The 19,232-nt window shown below is 50.2% G+C and overlaps 1 protein-coding gene across 1 annotated transcript; it reads right to left on the bottom strand.

Moving 5' to 3' along the window:
* Positions 1-1,768: 1,768 nt before the first annotated feature.
* Positions 1,769-18,928, bottom strand: GPAA1 (glycosylphosphatidylinositol anchor attachment 1). Its single transcript, XM_073679971.1, has 13 exons — positions 18,858-18,928; positions 10,107-10,195; positions 9,569-9,748; positions 8,855-8,966; positions 8,604-8,751; positions 7,070-7,171; positions 6,454-6,650; positions 5,232-5,428; positions 4,931-5,084; positions 4,038-4,109; positions 3,750-3,946; positions 2,775-2,945; positions 1,769-2,471 (listed from the first exon to the last, which is right to left on the bottom strand). The coding sequence occupies exons 2-13, from the start codon at positions 10,178-10,180 to the stop codon at positions 2,228-2,230; spliced, it is 1,848 nt and encodes a 615-aa protein (XP_073536072.1). The 5' UTR covers positions 10,181-10,195; positions 18,858-18,928; the 3' UTR covers positions 1,769-2,227.
* Positions 18,929-19,232: the final 304 nt, after the last annotated feature.

Consider the following 19,232-nt stretch of genomic DNA (forward strand, 5'->3'; position numbering starts at 1 on the left):
AGTTGTATTCTTGTACATAGGGGGCAGTATTATAGTAGTTGTATTCTTGTACATAGGGGCAGTATTATAGTAGTTATATTCCTGTACATAGGAGCAGTATTATAGTAGTTATATTCCTGTACATAGGAGGCAGTATTATAGTAGTTATATTCTTGTACATAGGGTCAGTATTATAGTAGTTATATTCTTGTACATAGGAGGCAGTATTATAGTAGTTATATTGTTGTACATAGGGGCAGTATCATAGTAGTTATATTCTTGTACATAGGGGCAGTATTATAGTAGTTATATTCTTGTACATAGGGGGGCAGTATTATAGTAGTTATATTCTTGTACATAGGAGCAGTATTATAGTAGTTATATTCTTGTACATAGGGGGCAGTATTATAGTAGTTATATTCTTGTACATAGGAGCAGTATTATAGTAGTTATATTCTTGTATATAGGAGCAGTATTATAGTAGTTATATTCCTGTACATAGGAGCAGTATTATAGTAGTTATATTCTTGTACATAGGAGCAGTATTATAGTAGTTGTATTCTTGTACATAGGGGGCAGTATTATAGTAGTTGTATTCTTGTACATAGGGGCAGTATTATAGTAGTTATATTCCTGTACATAGGAGCAGTATTATAGTAGTTATATTCCTGTACATAGGAGGCAGTATTATAGTAGTTATATTCTTGTACATAGGGTCAGTATTATAGTAGTTATATTCTTGTACATAGGGGCAGTATCATAGTAGTTATATTCTTGTACATAGGGGCAGTATTATAGTAGTTATATTCTTGTACATAGGGGGGCAGTATTATAGTAGTTATATTCTTGTACATAGGAGCAGTATTATAGTAGTTATATTCTTGTACATAGGGGGCAGTATTATAGTAGTTATATTCTTGTACATAGGGGCAGTATTATAGTAGTTATATTCTTGTACATAGGGAGCAGTATTATAGTAGTTATATTCTTGTACATAGGGGCAGTATTATGGTAGTTATATTCTTGTACATAGGGGGCAGTATTATAGTAGTTATATTTTTGTACATAGGGGCAGTATTATAGTAGTTATATTTTTGTACATAGGGGCAGTATTATAGTAGTTATATTCTTGTACATAGGGGCAGTATTATAGTAGTTATATTCTTGTACATAGGAGCAGTATTATAGTAGTTATATTCTTGTACATAGGAGCAGTATTATAGTAGTTATATTCTTGTACATAGGAGCAGTATTATAGTAGTTATATTCTTGTACATAGGGGGCAGTATTATAGTAGTTATATTCTTGTACATAGGGGCAGTGTTATACTAGTTATATTCTTGTACATAGGGAGCAGTATTATAGTAGTTATATTCTTGTACATAGGGGGCAGTGTTATAGTAGTTATATTCTTGTACATAGGAGCAGTATTATAGTAGTTATATTCTTGTACATAGGGGGCAGTATTATAGTAGTTATATTCTTGTACATAGGGGCAGTATTATAGTAGTTATATTCTTGTATATAGGGGGCAGTATTATAGTAGTTATATTCTTGTATATAGGGGGCAGTATTATAGTAGTTATATTTTTGTACATAGGGACAGTATTATAGTAGTTATATTCTTGTACATAGGGGGCAGTATTATAGTAGTTATATTCTTGTACATAGGGGGCAGTATTATAGTAGTTATATTCTTGTACATAGGGGGCAGTATTATAGTAGTTGTATTCTTGTACATAGGGGCAGTATTATAGGAGTTATATTCTTATATATAACATTACAACTGTTTAAAAAAATCTCTTTATTTTATTCACCTTTTTATTATTACGTCACATTTATTAGATTTGTCGGAGTTTCACTCTTATGGTAAAAGCTGCTGTTCCTGAAGGATTTTTATCCATCCGCAGCTTTCTGTCATCATTGCACCCCGTTGGGAGCCGTGTTCCTGAAGTTGGCTTATAGTAGAAAGTTTGAAACTTATTCCCACGTAGAAAAAAAAATTGAAGTCCAACAATAGTCAGTAAACGTCTCATGCATCACACGACAGATCCGTCACTTATCAAAAAGTTGAAATAAATATTTTCCAGTTCCTCCTGCCTGACCCAAGCCGCCACCACCACCACCTTCACCACCAGACCACCGCCGCTGCCTTCCGATGGGTCTGTGTTACTCAGGACGCCCCTTTCGTTCACTCTTAGAGCCATTTTTTTTTTTTTTAGGGAAAACTAAAAACTCAAATCCGGTTTTACTTCCAGAAAACCACGTTCCACAGTTGTAGCCAGCAGGGGTAGACGAAGAAGGAAATGAAGGGGAAGAGCAGCGATCCGTAGAGGTAGTGGTCCAGCATGCCCCCCGCGATAGCCTGGAGGAAGATCTGCCAGCACTCCAGGAAGGTCACCGGGTACTCGATCAGCTCCCGGTACAGGAAGATGCTGCCCAGGAGAGTGGTGGCCGGCGTGACCAGGACCAGCAATCCCGCGAAAAGGAGCCTGGAAATAGGAGAGACACAACCATGACAGAAATGCAAAACAGGAAAAAAAAAAAAGGTGTCAGTCACGTCCAGAGCAGCATTCACAATTCTGTCTTTTTTTTTTTTGCTTCCAGCAGATTTTAGTGCAGCGGCTAAAACTCCTAAAATACTATAGAAAAAAAAAAAAGCTGAGTACAGGAAGCAAAAAGTAAGGAGGTGGCAATACCAGGAGAACAGCAGATGTATGATTGCAGCTCTGGGTGTGATTATATCAAGACAAAACAAGTCATTTGCAGATTTATTATTTGCAGGAAACACTCACTTGGGTCCGACGGGCTGGACAATGGCGGCCACTGGCACAATGGTGACGGCCAGGATGAATCCCAGGGAGAAGTTAATGACGGCGATGCAGCCCAGCTGGACGGCCAGATACAGGAGGGAGATGAGCTTCAGCATCATCCAGCCCTGGTCCGAGCCGGCCCCCGTCAGGACCCTGCGGGGACAGAGACACTGCTGGCTTTAGTAGGAATTCGCACATTTTCCGCTCACCAGCGCCCCCTGCACGCAAAGACAAAGAACAGTCTCTACTGTCCGACTCATTAAAGGGGTATTCCCGTCTCGAAGACCCTATCCCAATATGTAGTGGGTGTAATAATAATAATAATATTACACCATATTAATATTAAGATGGATACCTAAGCTTCTGCAATGCCCTGCACGTGGGGTGACGTAGCGAATCAGAAGAACTATACTACATTTCAAATTGGCGGTATTTGCTAATATTATTATGACACCATGGGATCTTTGAAAATACCTCTAAGTTTGGACGTTTCCGGACGCGCCAATCCAAATACGGTACATAATACCTGAGCCTGCTCTGGACGTGCACGTCACATACCACAAAAGGGTTAAAAAATCCCTTGAACATAACCGCAGGGCTCCTACCTATAGGGGGCGCCAGAGTTTGTCCCACAGCCCAAATAACATCCAATTTTATGAACATAAAAAAAGTTTTGCAACTTTCTAAAACTTTGCGCCTGATTTTCTCTCCATTGTCAAGATCACTGCTTGCTGTTAGTAACTGGAAACACTCAGGAGTATAATGTGACCGAGGCTCTACAGCGAGCAGGACGGGGGGTCTGATGGTTCCCATTCCCCGAAAGCAAGCAGAAATCTTCTCAAACATGGAGCATCTTTCTGACGGACTTCAGCAAAATTCCTGTGACTTCTCTACCAGTCGCAGCTTTCATTGCTCGGATAGACGACCCCTGTGACCGGTGCGGATCCGGCCTCGTACCTGTGCGTGTTATGGGGCAGCGCCAATCCTGCCACGTATATGGCGATGGCGATCAGCACCACCGCCTCGGACTCCGACACCGGGAAGTGGTCGGTGGCCATCTCCTGGCTCAGCACCGGGATGTAGTACAGGCTGAGCCCCGTGGCATGGCAGATCACGATGGGGGTCGCCAGCTGTAGGATGCCAGGTCTGCCCGCCTACAAGAGATACAGACCGGTCAGTCCAGGCCGGGGATGAGCCGACTGACCACACACACATATATATATATATATATATATATATACGAACCATGTCACCGTCTCCAGCTCCGTCCTCGCTCGTCGTCTCTGTTCGGCTCAGCTTAATCCACAGATCCAGAGCGTGAGGATAAAGTCAAGGATCATTGAATCCCTACTGGAAATCTTATACTCCAGTCACAACCAAAGCTGCATTCACAATTCTGGTCCCTAGTAAGATCTGATTGACGCTGCTCACTGCTGCCCCCTGTCTGCTGTGTTACCCCAGGGTCTAAAGAGTAGGAGGAAGGGGGGAAACATCTCCCGTAATGCATTGTGGCCCAGATTGTTACTGGGGGGAGAGGTAATATATATTATATATATATATATATATATTTTTTTTGTTTGTTTGTTTTTTTTTTTGTTTTGTTTTGGCGACAGCAGTTTTATTTTTATTTTATGCCTTACTGCGTTGATTAATTAATTCTATTTTCCTAAATCAGACATCTACGGATGAGGTGACAACAAATGTTTTTTTTATTATTATTACATTGGGAAAAGTGTGTTCAAGCTAATTTTGTATATTCTTTAAACTATTTTTAAAATAATTTTTCACAATTTTTTATTTTTTTTTAGTCTCCTTAGGGGACTTGAACCTGTGATCATTTATACTGCAATATCTCAGTACTTTACCACTAGGGGGCGACTTCTACATACAAATGTGTACAACTCCCATTGAATGTCCCACTGAATGCTGTATAAATGTGTGCACCTCTAGTGGTGGTTTATTATCATTGCACGCTTCTGCTGAGGCACGAGAACAGGGAGAAGCAGTGCGACGTATAGCAGATACGATTGTGCGAGTGCAGCCACCTCACCGGTGATGTCCGAGCTCAGTGTCGGAGGACGAGGGGGAAGGACATGAACCGACCATTACCAGACACCTGGCATTGCAGTTTAGGATATTCGGAGGATGAGAATGAGGATGATGAAGCCGATGGCCGGCATGTAAATCCCGATAGACACAAATCTGGAGAGGGAGGGAAGCAGGTAGAAGAAGTAGGACTGGTGCAGCCGCTCCGACAGGTTGTTCAGTTTGCGGAACATCCCTTCAATAGTCCTGGGAATAAAGGAAAAAGCTCAGGTCCAGGGTTGTTTGGCTCCCCCTAGTGGATGCTTGATGGAGTGCACTGTCACTGCTGCAGTACCAGTAGTGTGGTGTTACTGACCCCCCGCACCGCACAGGACCATATTCTCCTTCACTTACTCTCCGATGGTGACCATCTCATATTTGTACTGGCGGAAACTATTGATGCCGCGCAGGGTGATGGCTTCGATGTGGTAGCGGAGGAAGAGGCCGTGGTCTCCCTGAGGTCGGCCGGAGCCTTGCTTCAGGACCATGAGCAGCATCGTGTGCAGGTTGTGCAGGTATCCGGAGAGGGTGTCGTAGTCACTGCGCTGCAGCTTATCAGTGAGAGAGGGAAGGGGTGACAGCAGGAGGAAAGGTACGTACGCGGCGGGGGTCGGGGGAGCGCCGCACTCTACGCATACACTGGGGGAGGAGGGGGGATTGGAGAGGGAGCGCTGCACTCTACGCATACACTGGGGGAGGAGGGGGGATTGGAGAGGGAGCGCTGCACTCTACGCATACACTGGGGGAGGAGGGGGGATTGGAGAGGGAGCGCTGCACTCTACGCATACACTGGGGGAGGAGGGGGGATTGGAGAGGGAGCGCTGCACTCTACGCATACACTGGGGGAGGAGGGGGGATTGGAGAGGGAGCGCTGCACTCTACGCATACACTGGGGGAGGAGGGGGGATTGGAGAGGGAGCGCTGCACTCTACGCATACACTGGGGGAGGAGGGGGGATTGGAGAGGGAGCGCTGCACTCTACGCATACACTGGGGGAGGAGGGGGGATTGGAGAGGGAGCGCTGCACTCTACGCATACACTGGGGGAGGAGGGGGGATTGGAGAGGGAACGCCGCACTCTACGCATACACTGGGGGAGGAGGGGGGATTGGAGAGAAAGCGCCGCACTCTACGCATACACTGGGGGAGGAGGGGGGATTGGAGAGAAAGCGCCGCACTCTACGCTTATGCCAGGGGAGTGAGCGCCGCACTCCAAGTATACACCTGGGAGGGGTGAGAGGGGGAGCGCAGCACTCTACGCATACACTGGGGGAGGGAGCGCCGCACTCTACGCATACACTGGGGGAGGGAGCGCCGCACTCTACGCATACACTGGGGGAGGGAGCGCCGCACTCTACGCATACACTGGGGGAGGGAGCACTGCACACGACGCATACGCCCGGGAGGAAGGGGGGTGAGGGAGCGCTGCACTCGACGCATACGGCAGGGGGGTGGGAGCCGCACTCGACGCATCCACTATGTATAGCATGTTTCTATGTGTAAGTTAGTGGCACCTATAAAGTAGAGCTACATGTACATCTGACGGTGTAAAGCTGACGGGGCGGCAGCGGCCTCACCTTCCCCTGTATGGTGCACAGCAGCTGGTTCTTCTGGCAGAACGCTAGGAACAGGTTGACCATATCCAGGTTAGGCAGCTGCCCGTTCAGCCCTTCCACGACCACATCAAAGCTGGTGATGACGTCGCTGCTGATCTCCAGGGACATGGCGGCCTGGATGGCGCCTGCTCGCCCCATCATAACCGACGACTCTATGTCTGTAAGGTGAAAACACAGTGCAATACTTAGACTAGCCACTAGATGGCAGCAGACACAAGAAGAATGCAAGGAGCCCACCCAGCACATGAGAGGGGCATCCACACTGCACATGTCAGGCGGAGCCGCAGCTCAGGACTACAAGACCCAGGAAGCCAGATATAAGCGGAAACGATACACAAGGAATGAAGGGGGATGTTGGCGGCTTGGCTGATTGCCGTGGGTCCATAATAATGGAGCGGGACACCCACCCCCATACTATTCCCAGGATCAGTGGTTATCGGGGCGAGGCGGCCTCTTCTGAGGGCTGATAGCAATATATAAAACTTAATCAATGAGGAAAAGTTTAGCATCTTTCTAAAATATAAATTTTCAGAGAATGCGGGGGGCTATGGAGGGCGGGGGGGGGGGGGTCTCGTACCGGTCACGTTGACGTCGTGGTAGCCCTCCAGCCAGGCCTCCATGCCGATCAGGTCGTGCTCGTTCACCAGGAAGATGATGTCCTTCGCCCAGTAGATCTGCCCTGCGAGCGCACGGATCACAGCGTCACAATTGTGCTGACATTGACCCCACCGGACCCTCACACAGCACAGACTGCGGCGGTGTCCGCCGCCAGCATCCACAGATCTAATCTACTAATGATGAGTGTCCAATAATCCGGAATATCTGATAATCTGACACCATCACTTCCCAGCAGCCACTCAGAGGCGACTTCCATCTAATCCGCTGTGTTTTACCGCTCCGACCTACAACTGCGGGAACATTAACCCTTTCACGCTCCTGAAGATACAGATCAGTCAAGGAGCGCGTCGGGGGGGTGGGAGGTAAAGAGCGCGCTCCGGTCGCCTCCTGACAGCCTCGATCAGAGCTCCGATCGCTGCTGTTTAACCCCTTATACCTCGCGGTCATTCTGTGATAATGGAATTTAGGTGTTTAAACAGCAGCGACATTTAACTGGACCTCGCCTAGAAAATGTCCAGGACGGCTGATTCCAGGATACAACTGCGATGCTGGGGGGGGAATGATTAACGCAGTAGTTTTACCATAATTACTGTAATAGTAATGTATCGCAGCAAATAGAACAAGCGACCAAATGTCAGGTTCAAGTCCCTGAACGGATAAACAATAAAAGTAAAAATGAAAACAAACAACAAAAAAAAAGAAATTATATTATATATATATATATATATTTATTTATATATATCTATATACACAGTATATATATATATATATATATATATATATATATATATATATATATATATTTGACTTTGCAAAGTAATAAAAATGCCTTAAAACATTCTCTCTCTCTCATTATTCTGGTATTTGGCAAATATTAAGGATTATAGTAATCCTAACTGACCTAAAACGGGAAAGGTTTATTCTGATTTCATGTCAGATATTGAGAAAACATGCAGATGTGTCTTTTTATATATAGTGGATGGAAACTTCTGGTTTCAACTGTGTTTATATATATTAATAAAAAAGCAAAAATGAATAATAAAAAATGTAAGCATTTACAGTAAAGTCACAATCATAAAAGTCCAGATTGATCAAAATTATTTAAAGGTCCCCTGTCCTGTCCTGTCCTGTCGTGATTAAAGTGCATTATTTGTGACGGGCGCTGCATTGTGTCTCTAATCGGGGGGGGGGCCTGGTCCTGAGACCCTCACCGATCTGTCAAACTGAACTGTGCGGCTCTCGCATGGGCTCAATAGTAAGTGCAGGGGTTCGCAGCTTCTGCATGAGATGTGAATGATCGTGGGGGTCTGAGGATCCGGACCCCCTCCGATCAGAGACTGCAATGTCATAAAAAACTTTTACAAAGAGAACTGAGGCGAACGCCGTAAAGTCTTAAAAACATTTCAGAAGGCAAAAGCCAGAAGTGCAGTTTACCAGCAGCCAAAGACCCCCGGGGCGGCCAAGTCCCAGCAGTGTAACGCGGCCCCTCTCACCTCGGAAGTAGGCGGCCAGCGCCAGCAGCAGCCCCACCGCCTGGTTGTTGTTCTGGCCCTCGCTGCATGGGACGCTGAGCACCAGGGACTCGGTGCTGGCGGCGCGGGGGGCTCGCAGGATGCCGTACACGTTGGTGCCTTTCACCATCTGACAACAGAAGTGCAGGATAAGATAAACAAAGGCGCCTTCCCCGCCGGCCGCAGCCGTATCCCCCCCATATACACGTACCTATCCCCCCGTATACACTTACGTAGCGCTCCGTGGACTCGTCAGGGAACGGCAGGTTCCGGATAAAGCTCTGGGTGTAAACCTCCAGCCCGATCCCTCGCATCGTCCTCTCCAGCCAGGAGACGGGAGACCCCCTGCCAGGAACCAGAGGATCGTTAGTGGTCACGCTGCTCCAAGCACGAATCGCCTCCTGTGCTGAAGGTTTGTTACACTGTATCAGTGCAGGTGGGACTGGATACGACTGTAACAAACCCTCAGATGTGACACGTAATAGATCTTGCACAGGCTTTAGATGTAGGTAACAATACAGCCGCAAGCAGAGATATTTATAAGGAATGAGAAGTTTTACTGCAGAGATTATTATACTCTGCAATTTCTGAAGAACAGAACAAGTTCCATGTAAACAGCCGGGATCGGAGACCCCCTGATCCCCCGGCGTCACCTCCCTGATTCCCCAGCGTCCCCACCTCTGATTACCGGCGTCACCCTCCCTGATCTCCCAGCGTTCCCCCCTCCTGAACCCCGGCGTCCCTCCTCATGATCCCCGGCGTCCCCCCCTTCCTGAACCCCGGCGCCCCCCCCTCCTGAACCCCGGCGCCACCCCCTCCTGAACCCCGGCGCCACCCCCTCCTGAACCCCGGCCATTGCAGCGAGATGTCGGGGGTGTGATGCGGGTGCAGCTCTGACACTGTGCCCTGTGTGCTGTCAGGAGAGCGCGGCGGATCAGGTCACTCACCCGGCTGACTTCTTGTGTGCGGCGAATTCTCGGGCGTAGGACAGCGCCTTCTCCCCGTACACGAATTTCTCGTCCACCATGGTGGAGCCCATGGAGTTCTCCGATATGTAGGAGCGCAGCGTGAACGGCTGGAAAGCCAAACCCAGGAACCAGCAGACCCCGATCAGGTAGCTGATGATGCTGGGGGGAAGCAAAGAACCATGAGTGACCCCGATAGAACGAGGACCCTTCATAAAAGGAGGCCTTTGGCAGAGCGTCACGGGCAGAGCGGAAAAGCACAACAGGATAATGGAAGACAGAAAAGGCGAGGAAACCTGCAGGGTGGTAACACTTTCTTGAATTTAAGAACTTACTCATCACATTAAGGAAAAATACAGTAATGGTTGATAACAGGGAGTAATAGATTGCAGTCCCCTCTCCTAAACTCCAGGCTGCTTTAGATAAAGTTGCTGGATGCACCGTTATACTATCACTAATACTGGTGTGACAATAGGTCACACTCTGCGCTCTCGCCCTCCATTCTCTCTCGCGCACTCACCAGAGCGGGGAGTTGAGCCGTGTGATGAGACGTGCCAGCGCCTGCCGCCGGTTCGGGTCAGAGAGGATGCCCATGGTGCCGTCTGCTCCCTGCAATAAGACACAAAACTGAAGGAAGCGGAGAAACGAGGAGGCCGCAGAGTGACTGCACCATTATAACCGGATGTTATAACACCCAGCGTGCTAGAGTCAGGAGACGCTGGATATTACAGCCGGGAGGGATAATAGAAGTATAATACACCGGTGTGGAGGCCGCACAGTATAACACCCAGCGTGCTGGAGTCAGGAGACGCTGGATATTACAGCCGGGAGGGATAATAGAAGTATAATACACCGGTGTGGAGGCCGCACAGTATAACACCCAGCGTGCTGGAGTCAGGAGACGCCGGATATTACAGCTGGGAGGGATAATAGAAGTATAATACACAGGTGTGGAGGCCGCACAGTATAACACCCAGCGTGCTGGAGTCAGGAGACGCCGGATATTACAGCCGGGAGGGATAATAGGAATATAATACACATGTGTGGAGGCCGCACAGTATAACACCCAGTGTGCTGGAGTCAGGAGACGCCGGATATTACAGCCGGGAGGGATAATAGAAGTATAATACACAGGTGTGGAGGCCGCACAGTATAACACCCAGCGTGCTGGAGTCAGGAGACGCCGGATATTACAGCCGGGAGGGATAATAGGAATATAATACACATGTGTGGAGGCCGCACAGTATAACACCCAATGTGCTGGAGTCAGGAGACGCCGGATATTACAGCCGGGAGGGATAATAGGAGTATAATACACCGGTGTGGAGGCCGCACAGTATAACACCCAGCGTGCTGGAGTCAGGAGACGCCGGATATTACAGCCGGGGGGGATAATAGGAGTATAATACACAGGTGTGGAGGCCGCACAGTACAACACCCAGCGTGCTGGAGTCAGGAGACGCCGGATATTACAGCCGGGGGGGATAATAGGAGTATAATACACCGGTGTGGAGGCCGCACAGTATAGCACCCAGCGTGCTGAAGTCAGGAGACGCCGGATATTACAGTCAGGGAGGGATAATAGGAGTATAATACACATGTGTGGAGGCCGCAGAGTATAACACCCAGCGTGCTGGAGTCAGGAGACGCCGGATATTACAGTCAGGGAGAGATAATAGGAGTATAATACACATGTGTGGAGGCCGCACAGTATAACACCCAGCGTGCTGGAGTCAGGAGACGCCGGATATTACAGTCAGGGAGGGATAATAGGAGTATAATACACATGTGTGGAGGCCGCAGAGTAGAACACCCAGCGTGCTGGAGTCAGGAGATGCCGGATATTACAGTCAGGGGGGGATAATAGGAGTATAATACACCGGTGTGGAGGCTGCACAGTATAACACCCAGCGTGCTGGAGTCAGGAGACGCCGGATATTACAGCCGGGAGGGATAATAGGAGTATAATACACAGGTGTGGAGGCCGCATAGTATAGCACCCAGCGTGCTGGAGTCAGGAGACGCCGGATATTACAGTCAGGGAGGGATAATAGGAGTATAATACACATGTGTGGAGGCCGCACAGTATAACACCCAGCGTGCTGGAGTCAGGAGACGCCGGATATTACAGTCAGGGAGGGATAATAGGAGTATAATACACATGTGTGGAGGCCGCAGAGTAGAACACCCAGCGTGCTGGAGTCAGGAGACGCTGGATATTACAGTCAGGGAGGGATAATAGGAGTAGAATACACATGTGTGGAGGCCGCACAGTATAACACCCAGCGTGCTGGAGTCAGGAGACGCCGGATATTACAGCCGGGAGGGATAATAGGAGTATAATACACCGGTGTGGAGGCCGCACAGTATAACACCCAGCGTGCTGGAGTCAGGAGACGCTGGATATTACAGCCGCAGGGATAATAGGAGTATAATACACCGGTGTGGAGGCCGCACAGTATAACACCCAGCGTGCTGGAGTCCGGAGATGCTGGATATTACAGTCAGGGGGGGATAATAGGAGTATAATACACCGGTGTGGAGGCCGCACAGTATAGCACCCAGCGTGCTGGAGTCAGGAGACGCTGGATATTACAGTCAGGGAGGGATAATAGGAGTATAATACACCGGTGTGGAGGCCGCACAGTATAACACCCAGCGTGCTGGAGTCAGGAGACGCCGGATATTACAGTCAGGGGGGGATAATAGGAGTATAATACACCGGTGTGGAGGCTGCACAGTATAACACCCAGCGTGCTGGAGTCAGGAGACGCCGGATATTACAGTCAGGGAGGGATAATAGGAGTATAATACACCGGTGTGGAGGCTGCACAGTATAGCACCCAGCGTGCTGGAGTCAGGAGACACCGGATATTACAGCCGAGAGGGATAATAGGAGTATAATACACCGGTGTGGAGGCCGCACAGTATAACACCCAGTGTGCTGGAGTCAGGAGACGCCGGATATTACAGCCGGGAGGGATAATAGGAGTATAATACACCGGTGTGGAGGCTGCACAGTATAGCACCCAGAGTGCTGGAGTCAGGAGACGCCGGATATTACAGCTGGCAGGGATAATAGGAGTATAATACACAGGTGTGGAGGCCGCACAGTATAACACCCAGCGTGCTGGAGTCAGGAGACGCTGGATATTACAGTCAGGGGGGGGGATAATAGGAGTATAATACACCGGTGTGGAGGCTGCACAGTGTAACACCCAGCGTGCTGGAGTCATAAGACGCTGGATATTACAGCCGGGAGGGATAATAGGAGTATAATACACAGGTGTGGAGGCCGCATAGTATAGCACCCAGCGTGCTGGAGTCAGGAGACGCCGGATATTACAGTCAGGGAGGGATAATAGGAGTATAATACACATGTGTGGAGGCCGCACAGTATAACACCCAGCGTGCTGGAGTCAGGAGACGCCGGATATTACAGTCAGGGGGGGATAATAGGAGTATAATACACATGTGTGGAGGCCGCAGAGTAGAACACCCAGCGTGCTGGAGTCAGGAGACGCCGGATATTACAGCCGGGAGGGATAATAGGAGTATAATACACCGGTGTGGAGGCCGCACAGTATAACACCCAGAGTGCTGGAGTCAGGAGACGCTGGATATTACAGCCGGGGGGATAATAGGAGTATAATACACCGGTGTGGAGGCCGCACAGTATAACACCCAGCGTGCTGGAGTCCGGAGATGCTGGATATTACAGTCAGGGGGGGATAATAGGAGTATAATACACCGGTGTGGAGGCCGCACAGTATAGCACCCAGCGTGCTGGAGTCAGGAGACGCTGGATATTACAGTCAGGGGGGGATAATAGGAGTATAATACACCGGTGTGGAGGCCGCACAGTATAACACCCAGCGTGCTGGAGTCAGGAGACGCCGGATATTACAGTCAGGGGGGGGGATAATAGGAGTATAATACACCGGTGTGGAGGCCGCACAGTGTAACACCCAACGTGCTGGAGTCAGGAGACGCTGGATATTACAGCCGGGAGGGATAATAGGAGTATAATACACAGGTGTGGAGGCCGCATAGTATAGCACCCAGCGTGCTGGAGTCAGGAGACGCCGGATATTACAGTCAGGGGGGGGGGATAATAGGAGTATAATACACCGGTGTGGAGGCCGCACAGTGTAACACCCAGCGTGCTGGAGTCAGGAGACGCCGGATATTACAGTCAGGGAGGGATAATAGGAGTATAATACACCGGTGTGGAGGCCGCACAGTATAGCACCCAGCGTGCTGGAGTCAGGAGACGCCGGATATTACAGCCGGGAGGGATAATAGGAGTATAATACACCGGTGTGGAGGCCGCACAGTATAACACCCAGCGTGCTGGAGTCAGGAGACGCCGGATATTACAGCCGGGAGGGATAATAGGAGTATAATACACCGGTGTGGAGGCTGCACAGTGTAACACCCAGCGTGCTGGAGTCAGGAGACGCCGGATATTACAGTCAGGGAGGGATAATAGGAGTATAATACACCGGTGTGGAGGCCGCACAGTGTAACACCCAGCGTGCTGGAGTCAGGAGACGCCGGATATTACAGCCGGGAGGGATAATAGGAGTATAATACACTGGTGTGGAGGCCGCACAGTGTAACACCCAGCGTGCTGGAGTCAGGAGACGCCGGATATTACAGTCAGGGAGGGATAATAGGAGTATAATACACCGGTGTGGAGGCCGCACAGTATAACACCCAGCGTGCTGGAGTCAGGAGACGCTGGATATTACAGCCGGGAGGGATAATAGGAGTATAATACACCGGTGTGGAGGCCGCACAGTATAACACCCAGCGTGCTGGAGTCAGGAGACGCCGGATATTACAGCCGGGAGGGATAAGAGGAGTATAATACACCGGTGTGGAGGCCGCACAGTATAACACCCAGCGTGCTGGAGTCAGGAGACGCCAGATATTACAGCCGGGAGGGATAATAGGCGTATAATACACATGTGTGGAGGCCGCACAGTATAACACCCAGCGTGCTGGAGTCCGAAGACGCTGGATATTACAGCCGGGAGGGATAATAGGAGTATAATACACCGGTGTGGAGGCCGCACAGTGTAACACCCAGCGTGCTGGAGTCAGGAGACGCCGGATATTACAGTCAGGGAGGGATAATAGGAGTATAATACACCGGTGTGGAGGCTGCACAGTATAACACCCAGCGTGCTGGAGTCAGGAGACGCCAGATATTACAGTCAGGGAGGGATAATAGGAGTATAATACACCGGTGTGGAGGCCGCACAGTATAACACCCAGCGTGCTGGAGTCAGGAGACGCCGGATATTACAGCCGGGAGGGATAATAGGAGTATAATACACCGATGTGGAGGCCGCACAGTATAGCACCCAGCGTGCTGGAGTCAGGAGACGCCGGATATTACAGCCGGGAGGGATAATAGGAGTATAATACACCGGTGTGGAGGCCGCACAGTATAACACCCAGCGTGCTGGAGTCAGGAGACGCCGGATATTACAGCCGGGAGGGATAAGAGGAGTATAATACACCGGTGTGGAGGCCGCACAGTATAACACCCAGCGTGCTGGAGTCAGGAGACGCCAGATATTACAGCCGGGAGGGATAATAGGCGTATAATACACATGTGTGGAGGCCGCACAGTATAACACCCAGCGTGCTGGAGTCCGAAGACGCTGGATATTACAGCCGGGAGGGATAATAGGAGTATAATACACCGGTGTGGAGGCCGCACAGTGTAACACCCAGCGTGCTGGAGTCAGGAGACGCCGGATATTACAGCCGGGAGGGATAATAGGAGTATAATACACCGATGTGGAGGCCGCACAGTATAGCACCCAGCGTGCTGGAGTCAGGAGACGCCGGATATTACAGTCAGGGGGGGATAATAGGAGTATAATACACCGGTGTGGAGGCCGCACAGTATAACACCCAGCGTGCTGGAGTCAGGAGACGCCGGATATTACAGCCGGGAGGGATAATAGGAGTATAATACACCGATGTGGAGGCCGCACAGTATAGCACCCAGCGTGCTGGAGTCAGGAGACGCCGGATATTACAGCCGGGAGGGATAATAGGAGTATAATACACCGGTGTGGAGGCTGCACAGTGTAACACCCAGCGTGCTGGAGTCAGGAGACGCCGGATATTACAACCGGGAGGGATAATAGGAGTATAATACACCGGTGTGGAGGCTGCACAGTATAGCACCCAGAGTGCTGGAGTCAGGAGACGCCGGATATTACAGCTGGGAGGGATAATAGGAGTATAATACACAGGTGTGGAGGCCGCACAGTATAACACCCAGCGTGCTGGAGTCAGGAGACGCCGGATATTACAGCCGGGAGGGATAATAGGAGTATAATACACATGTGTGGAGGCCGCACAGTATAACACCCAGCGTGCTGGAGTCCGGAGACGCCGGATATTACAGTCAGGGAGGGATAATAGGAGTATAATACACCGGTGTGGAGGCCGCACAGTATAACACCTAGCGTGCTGGAGTCAGGAGACGCCGGATATTACAGCCGGGAGGGATAATAGGAGTATAATACACTGGTGTGGAGGCCGCAGAGTATAACACCCAGCGTGCTGGAGTCAGGAGACGCCGGATATTACAGCCGGGAGGGATAATAGGAGTATAATACACCGATGTGGAGGCCGCAGAGTATAACACCCAGCGTGCTGGAGTCAGGAGACGCCGGATATTACAGCCGGGAGGGATAATAGGAGTATAATACACTGGTGTGGAGGCCGCAGAGTATAACACCCAGCGTGCTGGAGTCAGGAGACGCCGGATATTACAACCGGGAGGGATAATAGGAGTATAATACACCGGTGTGGAGGCTGCACAGTATAGCACCCAGAGTGCTGGAGTCAGGAGACGCCGGATATTACAGTCAGGGAGGGATAATAGGAGTATAATACACCGGTGTGGAGGCCGCACAGTATAACACCCAGCGTGCTGGAGTCAGGAGACGCCGGATATTACAGCCGGGAGGGATAATAGGAGTATAATACACCGGTGTGGAGGCCGCAGAGTATAACACCCAGCGTGCTGGAGTCAGGAGACGCCGGATATTACAGCCGGGAGGGATAATAGGAATATAATACACCGGTGTGGAGGCCGCACAGTATAACACCCAGCGTGCTGGAGTCAGGAGACGCCGGATATTACAGTCAGGGAGGGATAATAGGAGTATAATACACCGGTGTGGAGGCCGCACAGTATAACACCCAGCGTGCTGGAGTCAGGAGACGCCAGATATTACAGTCAGGGAGGGATAATAGGAGTATAATACACCGGTGTGGAGGCCGCACAGTGTAACACCCAGCGTGCTGGAGTCAGGAGACGCCGGATATTACAGTCAGGGGGGGATAATAGGAGTATAATACACCGGTGTGGAGGCTGCACAGTATAACACCCAGCGTGCTGGAGTCAGGAGACGCCAGATATTACAGTCAGGGAGGGATAATAGGAGTATAATACACCGGTGTGGAGGCCGCACAGTATAACACCCAGCGTGCTGGAGTCAGGAGACGCCGGATATTACAGCCGGGAGGGATAATAGGAGTATAATACACCGATGTGGAGGCCGCACAGTATAGCACCCAGCGTGCTGGAGTCAGGAGACGCCGGATATTACAGCCGGGAGGGATAATAGGAGTATAATACACCGGTGTGGAGGCTGCACAGTTTAACACCCAGCGTGCTGGAGTCAGGAGACGCCGGATATTACAACCGGGAGGGATAATAGGAGTATAATACACCGGTGTGGAGGCTGCACAGTATAGCACCCAGAGTGCTGGAGTCAGGAGACGCCGGATATTACAGCTGGGAGGGATAATAGGAGTATAATACACAGGTGTGGAGGCCGCACAGTATAACACCCAGCGTGCTGGAGTCAGGAGACGCCGGATATTACAGCCGGGAGGGATAATAGGAGTATAATACACATGTGTGGAGGCCGCACAGTATAACACCCAGCGTGCTGGAGTCCGGAGACGCCGGATATTACAGTCAGGGAGGGATAACAGGAGTATAATACACCGGTGTGGAGGCCGCACAGTATAACACCTAGCGTGCTGGAGTCAGGAGACGCCGGATATTACAGCCGGGAGGGATAATAGGAGTATAATACACTGGTGTGGAGGCCGCAGAGTATAACACCCAGCGTGCTGGAGTCAGGAGACGCCGGATATTACAGCCGGGAGGGATAATAGGAGTATAATACACCGATGTGGAGGCCGCAGAGTATAACACCCAGCGTGCTGGAGTCAGGAGACGCCGGATATTACAGCCGGGAGGGATAATAGGAGTATAATACACTGGTGTGGAGGCCGCAGAGTATAACACCCAGCGTGCTGGAGTCAGGAGACGCCGGATATTACAACCGGGAGGGATAATAGGAGTATAATACACCGGTGTGGAGGCTGCACAGTATAGCACCCAGAGTGCTGGAGTCAGGAGACGCCGGATATTACAGTCAGGGAGGGATAATAGGAGTATAATACACAGGTGTGGAGGCCGCACAGTATAACACCCAGCGTGCTGGAGTCAGGAGACGCCGGATATTACAGCCGGGAGGGATAATAGGAGTATAATACACCGATGTGGAGGCCGCACAGTGTAACACCCAGCGTGCTGGAGTCAGGAGACGCCGGATATTACAGTCAGGGGGGGATAATAGGAGTATAATACACCGATGTGGAGGCCGCACAGTATAGCACCCAGCGTGCTGGAGTCAGGAGACGCTGGATATTACAGCTGGGAGGGATAATAGGAGTATAATACACCGGTGTGGAGGCCGCAGAGTATAACACCCAGCGTGCTGGAGTCAGGAGACGCTGGATATTACAGCTGGGAGGGATAATAGGAGTATAATACACCGGTGTGGAGGCCGCAGAGTATAACACCCAGCGTGCTGGAGTCAGGAGACGCCGGATATTACAGCCGGGAGGGATAATAGGAGTATAATACACTGGTGTGGAGGCTGCACAGTGTAACACCCAGCGTGCTGGAGTCAGGAGACGCCGGATATTACAGGAGTCGGACAGTGGGGGGCGACACATTATAATACATGATGAGCAGATATAAGTGCAGAGCGGCGTAATATATAATGTGCAGCTATTACAGCGCTGCGCTGTCACACAGGGGATTATACCGTATAATGCACAGAGCGCGTTATATCCGGCACTGCTGTCATGTACAGACATCACTATACACCGGAGAGTCCGGTCATTACCGCAGCCCGCACCCTCCGTCTCTCACCTCCTCCTTGTGCCGCTGCTGTCACTGCAGAGATTTCCGCATCATAGAGACCAGGAAGAGAGGGACAGAGCGGCCGCAAGTGGTGACCATGGAGACGGAGGAGAGGAGACAGCGGCACCTACTGACAGGAAGAGAAACTGCATCGATAGTCTCTACATACAGTGGGAGCTGCCACCAGTGTGTACAATACAGTGCCCCCCATAATAAGAGCAACATCCACAGTGCCCCCCATACTAAGAGCGACATCCACAGTGCCCCCCAGAAAAAGAGCGATATGCAGTGCCCCCATAATAACAGCGACATCCACAGTGCCCCCGATAATAAGAGCAACATCCACAGTGCCCCCCATACTAAGAGCAACATCCACAGTGCCCC

This window comes from Phyllobates terribilis, unplaced genomic scaffold (genome assembly GCF_046119375.1).
Source record: "Phyllobates terribilis strain yellow unplaced genomic scaffold, ASM4611937v1 Scaffold_4__5_contigs__length_816908805, whole genome shotgun sequence".
In the NCBI taxonomy this organism is placed as follows: domain Eukaryota; kingdom Metazoa; phylum Chordata; class Amphibia; order Anura; family Dendrobatidae; genus Phyllobates; species Phyllobates terribilis.